General features: G+C 39.2%; 1 protein-coding gene across 4 annotated transcripts in view; it reads left to right on the top strand.

Annotated features, from left to right (window-relative positions):
- Nucleotides 1–10,000, top strand: part of LOC137172964 (nebulin-like) — a 70,627-nt gene that overhangs the window by 46,877 nt on the left and 13,750 nt on the right. For all 4 annotated transcript variants that reach the window (XM_067577612.1, XM_067577613.1, XM_067577614.1 and 1 more), the window contains 7 exons: nucleotides 279–386; nucleotides 1,124–1,234; nucleotides 1,583–1,693; nucleotides 5,434–5,544; nucleotides 5,660–5,761; nucleotides 6,241–6,345; nucleotides 6,444–6,557. In XM_067577612.1, coding sequence (XP_067433713.1) covers nucleotides 279–386; nucleotides 1,124–1,234; nucleotides 1,583–1,693; nucleotides 5,434–5,544; nucleotides 5,660–5,761; nucleotides 6,241–6,345; nucleotides 6,444–6,557 — 762 coding nt within the window. The remainder of the gene's footprint in view (nucleotides 1–278; nucleotides 387–1,123; nucleotides 1,235–1,582; nucleotides 1,694–5,433; nucleotides 5,545–5,659; nucleotides 5,762–6,240; nucleotides 6,346–6,443; nucleotides 6,558–10,000) is intronic.

Here is a 10,000-nt window from a genome sequence, read left to right as displayed (position 1 = left end):
AACCGCTGCTCAGACACTTTATGGCTGTAAATTGATTTTAAACCACAGTGCAGATGTTTGCATTTCCTTTGTAACTCTGGTCCTGTGTATGTTTGACCTTCTTATGTTAAAGTAAAGATAATATTCAACATATTCAGCTTTTCAATATCCACTCATATTTTCATCTACATGGAGGAAATAAATCAAACCATTTTATATTTCCTGTCACTAAAAGCCTTCATGTTACTGTCTGTATCAGTGTGTTGATGTATTTTTGTATTCTTGTGTGAATCTTGTAGTTAAAGTACAAGAAGGACAAAGAGGATCTGCCCAACACGTTATACTCTCAGCTGCCTGAAACTCTGGAGACTCAGTTTGTTAAAGAGATGAATGAGACTCACAGCGAGGTGAGAAACTCTCTGTGTGTGTTTAGTGTTTTCCTGCAAAAGCAAATTTATGCTTTTGTTTTAATTTGTTGTTTTTTTTACAAGCGTTTGATATTAATAATTAACTAAGAGATCTAACGCTGATGAAAATTCATGAATGTAACTCACAGCGTGTGTTCTTTGTGCTTCTATTTAACTTCCTGTTACTTTATTTGTTAATCCTGCTTCACTAGAAATGTAACTTCATCTCATAGTAGTGTTTCACCTTTACTGTAAATAATATTAATTAAATTACACAAAGGTTTATTTACAAACCTTAAACATCATTATTATCATCATTATCAGACAGTTTTATATCATCAGCAAACAGTTGTATATCTGATTAAACCTCCGTACTACACTCACCTGTCTGGATAATAAACAAACACGTCATCAATCATCTGAAACATTCCTGCATCACATCCAAAGAAAATGAGTCTTAAATGTCTCTAAATGACGTCTCTCATTATTCACTGTTGATCAACAGCTGATCAAGTGAACTAATCTAATGTTCAACATCAATCTTATTCATTTTAAACACCTCAGGCTGATGACCGATCACTTCAGGATTATTTTATGCCCCAAAACTACTGAAACATGACGATGATAAAAAGATAAACTCTTGTTTTGTCCTCGTGTCTTCTGCAGACTTGTTTGTATTGTTTACTGTGTCGCTGCAGTTATTAATGTGATATTTGTTGTTTTGTTTTTTTTCTTAGAGTAAATACAAGGAGGCGGGTAAGAAGGAGCTGGTTAACAGTTTGTACTCTCTGCTGCCTGAAACCAAAGACACTCAGCACGCCAAGGAGCAAACTCAGCTGCACAGCGAGGTTCGTTCAACCTGAAGTCACTGAACATAAACATGATTCGTTCTTATTCTTCAACCACTTTGCATCAAGTTCCTTTAAGTTAAAGCACTTTTAACCCTGGTTTTTAAATGTGTTGTGTAAATAAAGTTAACTTTTGGCACCAGAAACAAGCTAAGGAATCAAATTGGTGCATTTATAATAATAATCAATGTAATATTCATATAATAATATTTGAAACTGATACTTATAGCTTCAAAATAACACTTTAAATTCTCTCTCCTGTGATTGATGAGAAGTTAAAACGTGGTGGTGTTGCTTCCTTCGATGATGAGCTTCAGTAGAAAGTAGTTTTTTTGTTTTGTGTTGCAGAAGGTTTACAGGGAGGAAGGCAGGAAGGACGCCGGCTGCAGTCTGTACGCACAGATGCCCGAAACCATCGAGACCGTCTTCGCTAAAGAGCTGATCAAGACGCAGAGCGACGTAAGACCCCTCGTTGAGTCAAATCAGTGAAATGTATCAACTTATTTAACACTTACAGACGGTGTCTTTAACTGAAGAGAAAACAGAGAAACTTTCATTTTCTCTTTAATCAATTTTATTCTAAAACTTTACGAACTCTCAGAGATGTGAGGCGCTATCAGTGTTGATGAAGTGAGTTAATCTTACTTTTTTAAATACTTTTATTTATCATTTTTGTATGGACACATACAGCTGCGTCTCAAATCACAGACTTCTGTTAGTACACTGTCATATAGTACACTGTGTACTTACTGGCGTTGTGTGTGAATTTCTACAGGGTAGTGTCGTCTCAAATCAAACACAGCCGTTGTGCACTTACCGGAAATGACGATCGCAAATTAGCATTAGCTAGCGTTAGCATTCGTGTTATCGTTCGCGCTACCAAATCATTACAGACTGCTAAATTAACCCAAAAAACATACTGGTGGCTTATATCCGACAACAGTATAGTGGTGCTTGGTGCTAAAAAACACATGTATAACTTACATTTGTATAATGTGGCGATGTTCACCGCCATTTCCAGTTTGAAAAGTGGTCCCTCCCCTTCCGCTACGTAGCCAAGATGGCGACCATTGAGGGCGAGAAGTGTCCACAGTTCCACACTCAACTTTTTGACCGTTTTGAGCGCATTTTTCCATACTGCTCAGTGTGAACGCACTTATGCACTCAAAATGTTACGTGTAAATACAGAGTTCATAATGCATTTAAAAGGGTTCAGACAGAAAAAAAGAAAGCGTCTAGGTGAATATAGCAATCTTATGTTTTCCCAGTATTGAAGTCAAATGGTAAAAGTCATTTTTTCCATTGAGTGAATGAGGTTAATCGTGTTGATAAGAAGGGCAGCAGTGGGAGGGTTTTCCTCTGGAGCATTTTGTAATAGTTTTTTCTACTTGTGGCCATAATAGATGTGTGTCACTTTTACTGAGACCTTCGGGAATATTTCCTAAGGTACAAAAAAAAGTGAAAGAGAAATCAGATTTCAGGTCACTTCTTTCCCAAAAAGGCCTAACATGTGAACAGGAGCAAAGAATATGTGTATGGTCCAGTGAGACGGATCCACACTCCCTCCAGCTGAGATCCTTCATTCATCTTAAAGTAGATATTTACTGTTATCTGAACAGCCTCACATCACTACCTGAGCTTTGCAGAAATCTCACAGCAGACTGGTGTAATCTCTGTAAGTAAAGAACGGCCTTCTGGGTATTTTAGTGAATCAGAGTGATGACAAGTGAACAAATATCACACAGGTTGGATCACAATCCGCCCAAAAAACAAGCAGAGAAGAGCTCAGTGTGCAGCAGGTGAGAAGATTTCTAACTAAAGAACAGATGGGAGACACCGAAACAGCAACATCCCACGATCCTCTCGTTTTAACACACACACACACACACACACACATGGTGTGGTGGGAGTGTGCTGGTATCATTGTGTCTGCTGAGGCGTGAATACAGAGAGCAGCTGTGTTGTGCTCTACAGCCTGAGGACACAGACACTGACCTACTGCCTCCACACACACACACACACACACACACACACACCAAACACACACACACAAACACACACACACACACACACACACACACACACACACACACACAGACAAACAGCGACGGCAGGTTGAAGCTCACAAACTAAGACAGACAGGATCACTGTTAAAACCTCTGACACCTCTGAATGAACCACAGATGTAAATGAACTCAACTTCCACCTTAAACCTCTGAACATGAGTTTTATAAAGCAGATAATTAAAGGCAGAGCTTCTGTTCAGAGAGCAGCCTGTGTCTCCACAGACGACAGATAAAGATGTAAATATAACCTGGAGCAAGCAAACAACATCAAGTCAAAGTGAAATGCATGTTTGTGCAGAAAGGACACACACTGTAGTTCATTTTAGGTCATATGTTGTGCTCTATACTGTGCATGTGGAGCCATAAAAACACTTAAATACAAATGCATTAGTCTGGTTTTTATACATCGTCAAATCTGCAAAAAAAAAGTGCTTTCCATCTTGTGAATGTTACCCCAAAAAGTTAAAAAAAAGGAAAGAAATAGTTGATAAAACATTCTCACCATAAGATCCATTTAGTAGCTACTCTGGAGGTTTGGATCATATCATATATTTTGCTTAGTTGTCGTTAAATTGTAGATTTTTCTGAGCACTTTAAGGTCTCTGTGTTGGATTAAATGTTGAAACTAAAAGTTTCTTCTTGAGTTTGGAAAACAGGAAATGACATTTATTTTATTATACACAAGCTTCTGGTTGTTCATGTTGGTTAAAACTTTTCTGCAGCTGCTTCAGAATAAACTCTGAAATGTTTTTATGAGATTCCTGCAGGTATTTTAGTAACATTTGATTTTTGTGCACAAAAGAATTGGAAAAAAAAAAAAAAAAAAAGCGTCTCCACACCTGAATATGTGACAGGTGCGTCGGAGGAAAAAGCACAACGAGAATAAAGATGTGAAAACCTCCCGCACACCGTCTCACTTACTGCTGAAATATTTATTAGTTTACGACGTTTCGGCTCATCTGATTGGATAACTGAGGCAGCATCTTTATGTGTGTGTGTGTGTGTGTGTGTGTGTGTGTGTGTACATATTGAAGTGTGCTGATGCTCGTCCGTACACCTGATGATGAAGGTCGGACACACTGAAACGTCGTAAACTAATAAATATTCCAGCAGTGAACGAGACGGTTGTTTGTTTTTGTTGTAAGTGCACAGAAGAAAAAAACAGGGAATCAGTTGTTTTGTTTATAGTTTCTATTGATGTAAAAACCAACAAGAATCTGCATGAAATGAAACATAAAGCAGCTGCAGAGGTGTTGAAGTTACATGAGACGACCTGTGTATCTGTATTCAGGAGGTTTGCAGCACATATACGGTTTATATATGTGTGTGTGTGTGTGTGTTTTACAGATGAGGGTAATTGTTTGATGTCAGTCGGGGGGGGGGGGCAGAAAATCAAAGCTGTGGTTAAACTGGGGCAGAGTCCCGACGCTTTCTGCTTTCATGTGTCGTTGACCGAGCAATGCGACGCTAACTGGAGCGTATGATAAACTGTAGACTACCTACTGTCAACAACAGCAGCTCAGACTGTCTGCAGAACAGCGTTACAATACAACCTGACCTCACAGAGCCGCAGGCTGGACGACCAGCTGCAGGATGAATATCACACCATCTTCAATATGATTATTATTGATTAGAAAAATACAGTTCATTTTTTAAAAAATCCACCTTAATATTGTTTCTATGATGTATTTTGTGTGCAGACATCTAAAACATTATTTAGAAGTAGAGTTGAAGTGATTGACAAGGTGGAAACATCTAATAATTATCATGTTGTTTCCTCAAATAAGCAGAAAATGATGATTATTCTCTTAACAGCTTCCCGTTAAACCAATCAAACATGATTATTGAACATAAAGTCAAACAGAAAGAAGACAGCAGGCCTGTAAATCTGAACATTTCTGCGTCATGCTGTGAGTTTCTCATTTTTCACAGTTGGAAGCAGCTCGTCTTATTTTTAGGCAAACGAACGACGTCGTTGTTCTGCAACAGGCTGAATTACTCATCAGATATTTTTCTCCCTGAATCCATCATCATCCTGCTTTGTTTTTTTGTTTTTTTTTTTGCAGCATCTATTTAACTGCCTGTATTTTTCCATCTTCTTGGTATTTTTTCTTTCATCTTTTATCTATGTAGAAATTCTACAAGGAGAAGTACAATCGTGAGAAAGGGAAGTCCAGCTACACCAACATGAAGACGCTGCCGGAGGTGGACCACGCCATGGAGGTCAACAAGAACCAGAGCGATGTAAATACACACACACACACACACACATGTACACGTTGAGTTAAATGTAAGCGGAGGATAAACAGAGCATCTATAAATGTGTGATGTGATATAATCGACTGTCTGCTGGTCTCAGGTCGGCTACAGGAAAGGTAAAGAGGAGCTTCATCACTACAACACGGTGCCAGACAGACCTGACATCGTCAACGCCACCAACGCAGCTAAACTGGCCAGCGACGTGAGTCTGAGCGTGTGTGTGTGTGTGTGTGTGTGTGTGTGTGTGTGTGTGTGTGTGTGTGTGTGAACATACTGTATAACAGCATCTGATCTGACAATAATTTCCATGACAACAGCCTCGTTCACCAGCTGTTCTCTTGAGCGGAAACGCTGATTAATTATAGAAAACGTTCTGCGGTTAACACTGAACCGTCGTTATGTAAGAGTGGTTCATGGGAAGTGTGTGTGTGTGTGTGTGTGTGTGTGTGTGTGAGAGAAAGTCAAACATCTTACAGAAGAACAAGTATAATCTCTACTAGCATGTGTGTGTATCTATTGTGTGTGTGTGTCTGCAGCCCTGTATGTGTGTGTATAGTTTGTGTTTTTACGTTTTTCGCGTTTATTTGCACACTAATGTACATGTAGATTGTGTTTAACGTGTGTGTGTGTGTGTGTGTGTGTGTGTGTGTGTGTGTGTGTGTGTGTGTGTAACGTGCACAGGTGGCCTATAAGAATAACAACAAGCAGCCGGTTTACAGCGACTGTTCTGTTTTGGCCCGAACTGATATCCAGCACGCCAAGGAGGTCTCAAAACTGGCCAGCCAGGTAACACACAGAGCCTACCCAGCATGCATTGGGCAGGAAACGTTCTAGTCGATGTCTCCAGCAGTCAGTCAATCAATCGGTCTCTGTCCCTCCTGCAGGTGAAGTATAAGGAGAAGTTTGACAGAGATTTAAAGGGCCAGAAACCTCGTTACAACCCGCTGGACTGTCTCTCCTTCAAACACTCACAAGCTGCTTCTGCTCTGGCCAGTCAGGTGAGTGATCACATGACCTCTCTCACAGGGTTTCACATCATTTCATTCGCTCTCGCTGTGAGAATCAACATGTAGAGACCTGGAATCAATATGATGACGTCTAATATATCACAGAGATTCATCATCATCATCATCATCATCATCATCATGTTGTAATGCAGCTGAACACAATCACATGATCCACCAAGTCCATGTTCTAGAGATAGACCAGTTCAATATGTCTGTTGGTGTTTATGTTGGCCAACAAACAGGAAACTGCAACCAAATCACCAGAATAAAACACTGGAATTGTACATTTCTGCAAACCACAGATACGTTGAATCTCTACGTTTCAATCGCATTTCGTGTGTGGTTTAAAATCACATTAAACGACTGTTATCAGTTGAATATTTATGTTTTATGATGAGACGACGCTGGCACAAAGAACACCTAGTCAGGTTTAGGGAAAGATGATGGTTTGGGTTAAAATACTCGGTTTTGTCGTCAGAAAAACAGCTGCAAACGTCCCGACTTCTTACTAAAAGTATCTGATTTTGGTGACGGTTTTGCAACTTCCTGCCGTGCAACTAACTTTCTAGCCAATCAGCCGACTTGCCTCTTCTCAACATGAAAGTCTGCTCATATATGTGTCATCTGAGCTACGTCACTTTCCCTGTGATACGTATTACAGAGATGTTGATGTGTACTGAAACATAGAGATTCAACGTATCTGTGGTTACGGATGCTAACATTGTTTTCTGGTGACTGGGCTGGAAACCAGCAAACGAGGTGTGAGATCGTTTAGAAACAGTGTCACCATTACAGAGTTTGTCCACCAGAGAGTGCTGACGAGTTGATTTTTCAAACGTAAATTTTCCCGCTCAGTGCTCACAATTCTTCAAAAAAATAATAGAATCTAAAGGAGCCTTATCAAGATAGTTTTTGTTATGTGTTTAGGTTTAAACTATCAGCTGAAATGAACTGAAACCTGCTGCTGACTGAAAGGAACAAAATCAATCTGAAATCTGATCAGATTATTTCAGGAACAGGCTGCTTTAATCTGAAGTTGGAGTTAATTGTTTAAACATGAAAAGATTTGTGTTTTCTCAATGAGCGCCAGCAAAATTAACACAAAAAGCGAATTTAAGACTAAAACTGTAAACTTGTCAGATTCCACTTTGATTTGCTGAACTCAGACTTTAAACTTCAGGGTTTATGTATTTACATAAAACAAGGACGTGGGCTGGGTACCAGGGTCTATACCACGAAAATGTGAAACGATCCGATTGTGGAACTGTCTGATCAAAATGTCAGAGGACAGAATAAATAAGAAAGTATTTATGTGGAGTGAATGATATAGTTCTCCAGTTAGAGGAGGTGGATACGCTGTATATCTGTAGGAACAACCTGTGCTGTAATATTAACTCTATTAAAAACAAGAAAAATGGTTTGAAAATGTTCTGTCAAAGCCAAAATTAAGAACAAATATGCATATCAAACAGAATTATATGTAACATCTGGTTCATCTAGAGGTCAAAGATCTTTGGCTGCACAGTTGAGAGCTGGTTCTTCTTCTGGCCGTTGAGTTTGGTGTGAGAATTGTGATTTGGGTGAAGTGGAAACAAACTATGATGACTTAAGAGAGCTAAACGACTAAACCCTGAAATATTTTGGTGTTCAGATGATCAAAAACTAGAATGGCTGTTTAATGTTGATGTATTTATTTTATCTCAAAAGCCTGAAAAGAAGACGAGACAGATTGTTTAATTAGTGTTTACTTAGACTCTTCAGTAATAAATGTCTGAACTATTTAATGATGCTCTCTAGATCTGATTCTTACAGTATACACGTTGTACTCTGGTCCTGGCTTGTTGGGATTCATGCGTTCTGGACGTACAGTCGTATGCAAGACACAATAATACAAATTCATTCATATAATCCTGTCAAACTTTGTTCAGAGGTTTCAGAGGTTTCAGAGGTTCAGCTCTTGTTGTTGTTTAGATGCTGTTTTGATCCGTCAGACAAACACAAGAAAACGTTACTGAGACTAAACTTTAATGATTCTGATTCAACACAGCTGATCAGAATCATCAGATCTGGTTTCTTCCGGCTCACCTGGAGACGATTTCTTCTTTTCTTTTCAACCGTCGAGATAAACGAGTCCGAGAGGAACAAACTGCGTCTGTTTAACGTGTTTGTGTGTCTCATTCACTTTGACACACACACACACACACACACACACACACACACACACTCTAAAATTCAGTCTGTTGTGTGGGCGTAACCATGGCAACCTTTGTGAGGCAAATGGAGTGGGATTGTAGGATGAAAGCTTGAGAAGTTGAAGAGGCTTCACACACAAACACACACACACACACACACACACACACACACATGCAGATAATAGCAGCCGAACAGATGAACACACATGTACATGAAGATGACTGAGCAGCTGAAACACACACACACACACACACGCACACACACACACACGCTGCCACGGTTTCAGTTTTAGTCCGGCTGTTGCCCACACAGCACACAGAAAAAGAGCCTTTCCACTTCACGACGTTGCGTAACAGCTTGTTGTTGCTGAACGCTGCCCGGTGTTCAGGAACGCTGCTCGTTTCTCTCTCGGCTCAGAGCTGCTTTTCAGAAAAAAAAAAAAAAAAAAAAAAGCCTCTTACAGAGACGAAAGACTCGGCATCATGATACGCAGGCAGGTTTCTGAATGCAGGTCGTTCTCTGAAAAGACTCCGTTTGGAAACGACGTTGGCGCCAAATCAGCGAAGGGAAACATGAAAGACGTTTGAGGTGTGCAGAGAAATTAAAATAAGAATATTCAACATGTTTCTCTCTCAGAAACATCGACGGAGCAGCAGGACTGACGAGTGTTTCTCATGTTATGAAGTCTGATGTTGTATTTATCAAAGTTTTATAACTTTTAACCAGGAAAGTTCATCATTAACATGAGATACAGAGTATTTATAATGATGTCTAGATGTGGACTACTGGGCTCAATACCAGGAATTAAGATCTGATTCCCAGCAGCAGGTTGAGATTTTCAGCAGATGTACGTCTGTATACTGAAGGATGTTGTACTGTATGTAAAGCAAAGTCTCCAAACTTATTAACAGGATATTTATTGAGTTTTATAAAGATTCACACACAACCAATCAGAGGTAAAAGTGATGAGAGGATCAGTTGATTCTGTGTTTTCTACTTGAAAGACAAGAGTCCTTTTAAGAGGAATAGTTGTTCTATTCAGTAATAATACTACATCATTTAATGGGTATGAAAGAATATCATCAGGAAGTTAGAATAAACATAATTTCATGAATTTAAAAAAAAAATCAAACTTCTTTTAAGGAAAGAAATCCCAGAAAAAGAGAGAGATATTCCCATGAAATATTAACAAACTTATTAACAGGATATTTCTTCAGCTTTATAAAGATTCACACACAAAC

Source organism: Thunnus thynnus, chromosome 21, assembly GCF_963924715.1.
Source record: "Thunnus thynnus chromosome 21, fThuThy2.1, whole genome shotgun sequence".
In the NCBI taxonomy this organism is placed as follows: Eukaryota; Metazoa; Chordata; class Actinopteri; order Scombriformes; family Scombridae; genus Thunnus; species Thunnus thynnus.
The sequence above is the reverse complement of the archived record's forward strand: the minus strand, read 5'-3'. Positions and strand labels throughout refer to the sequence as shown.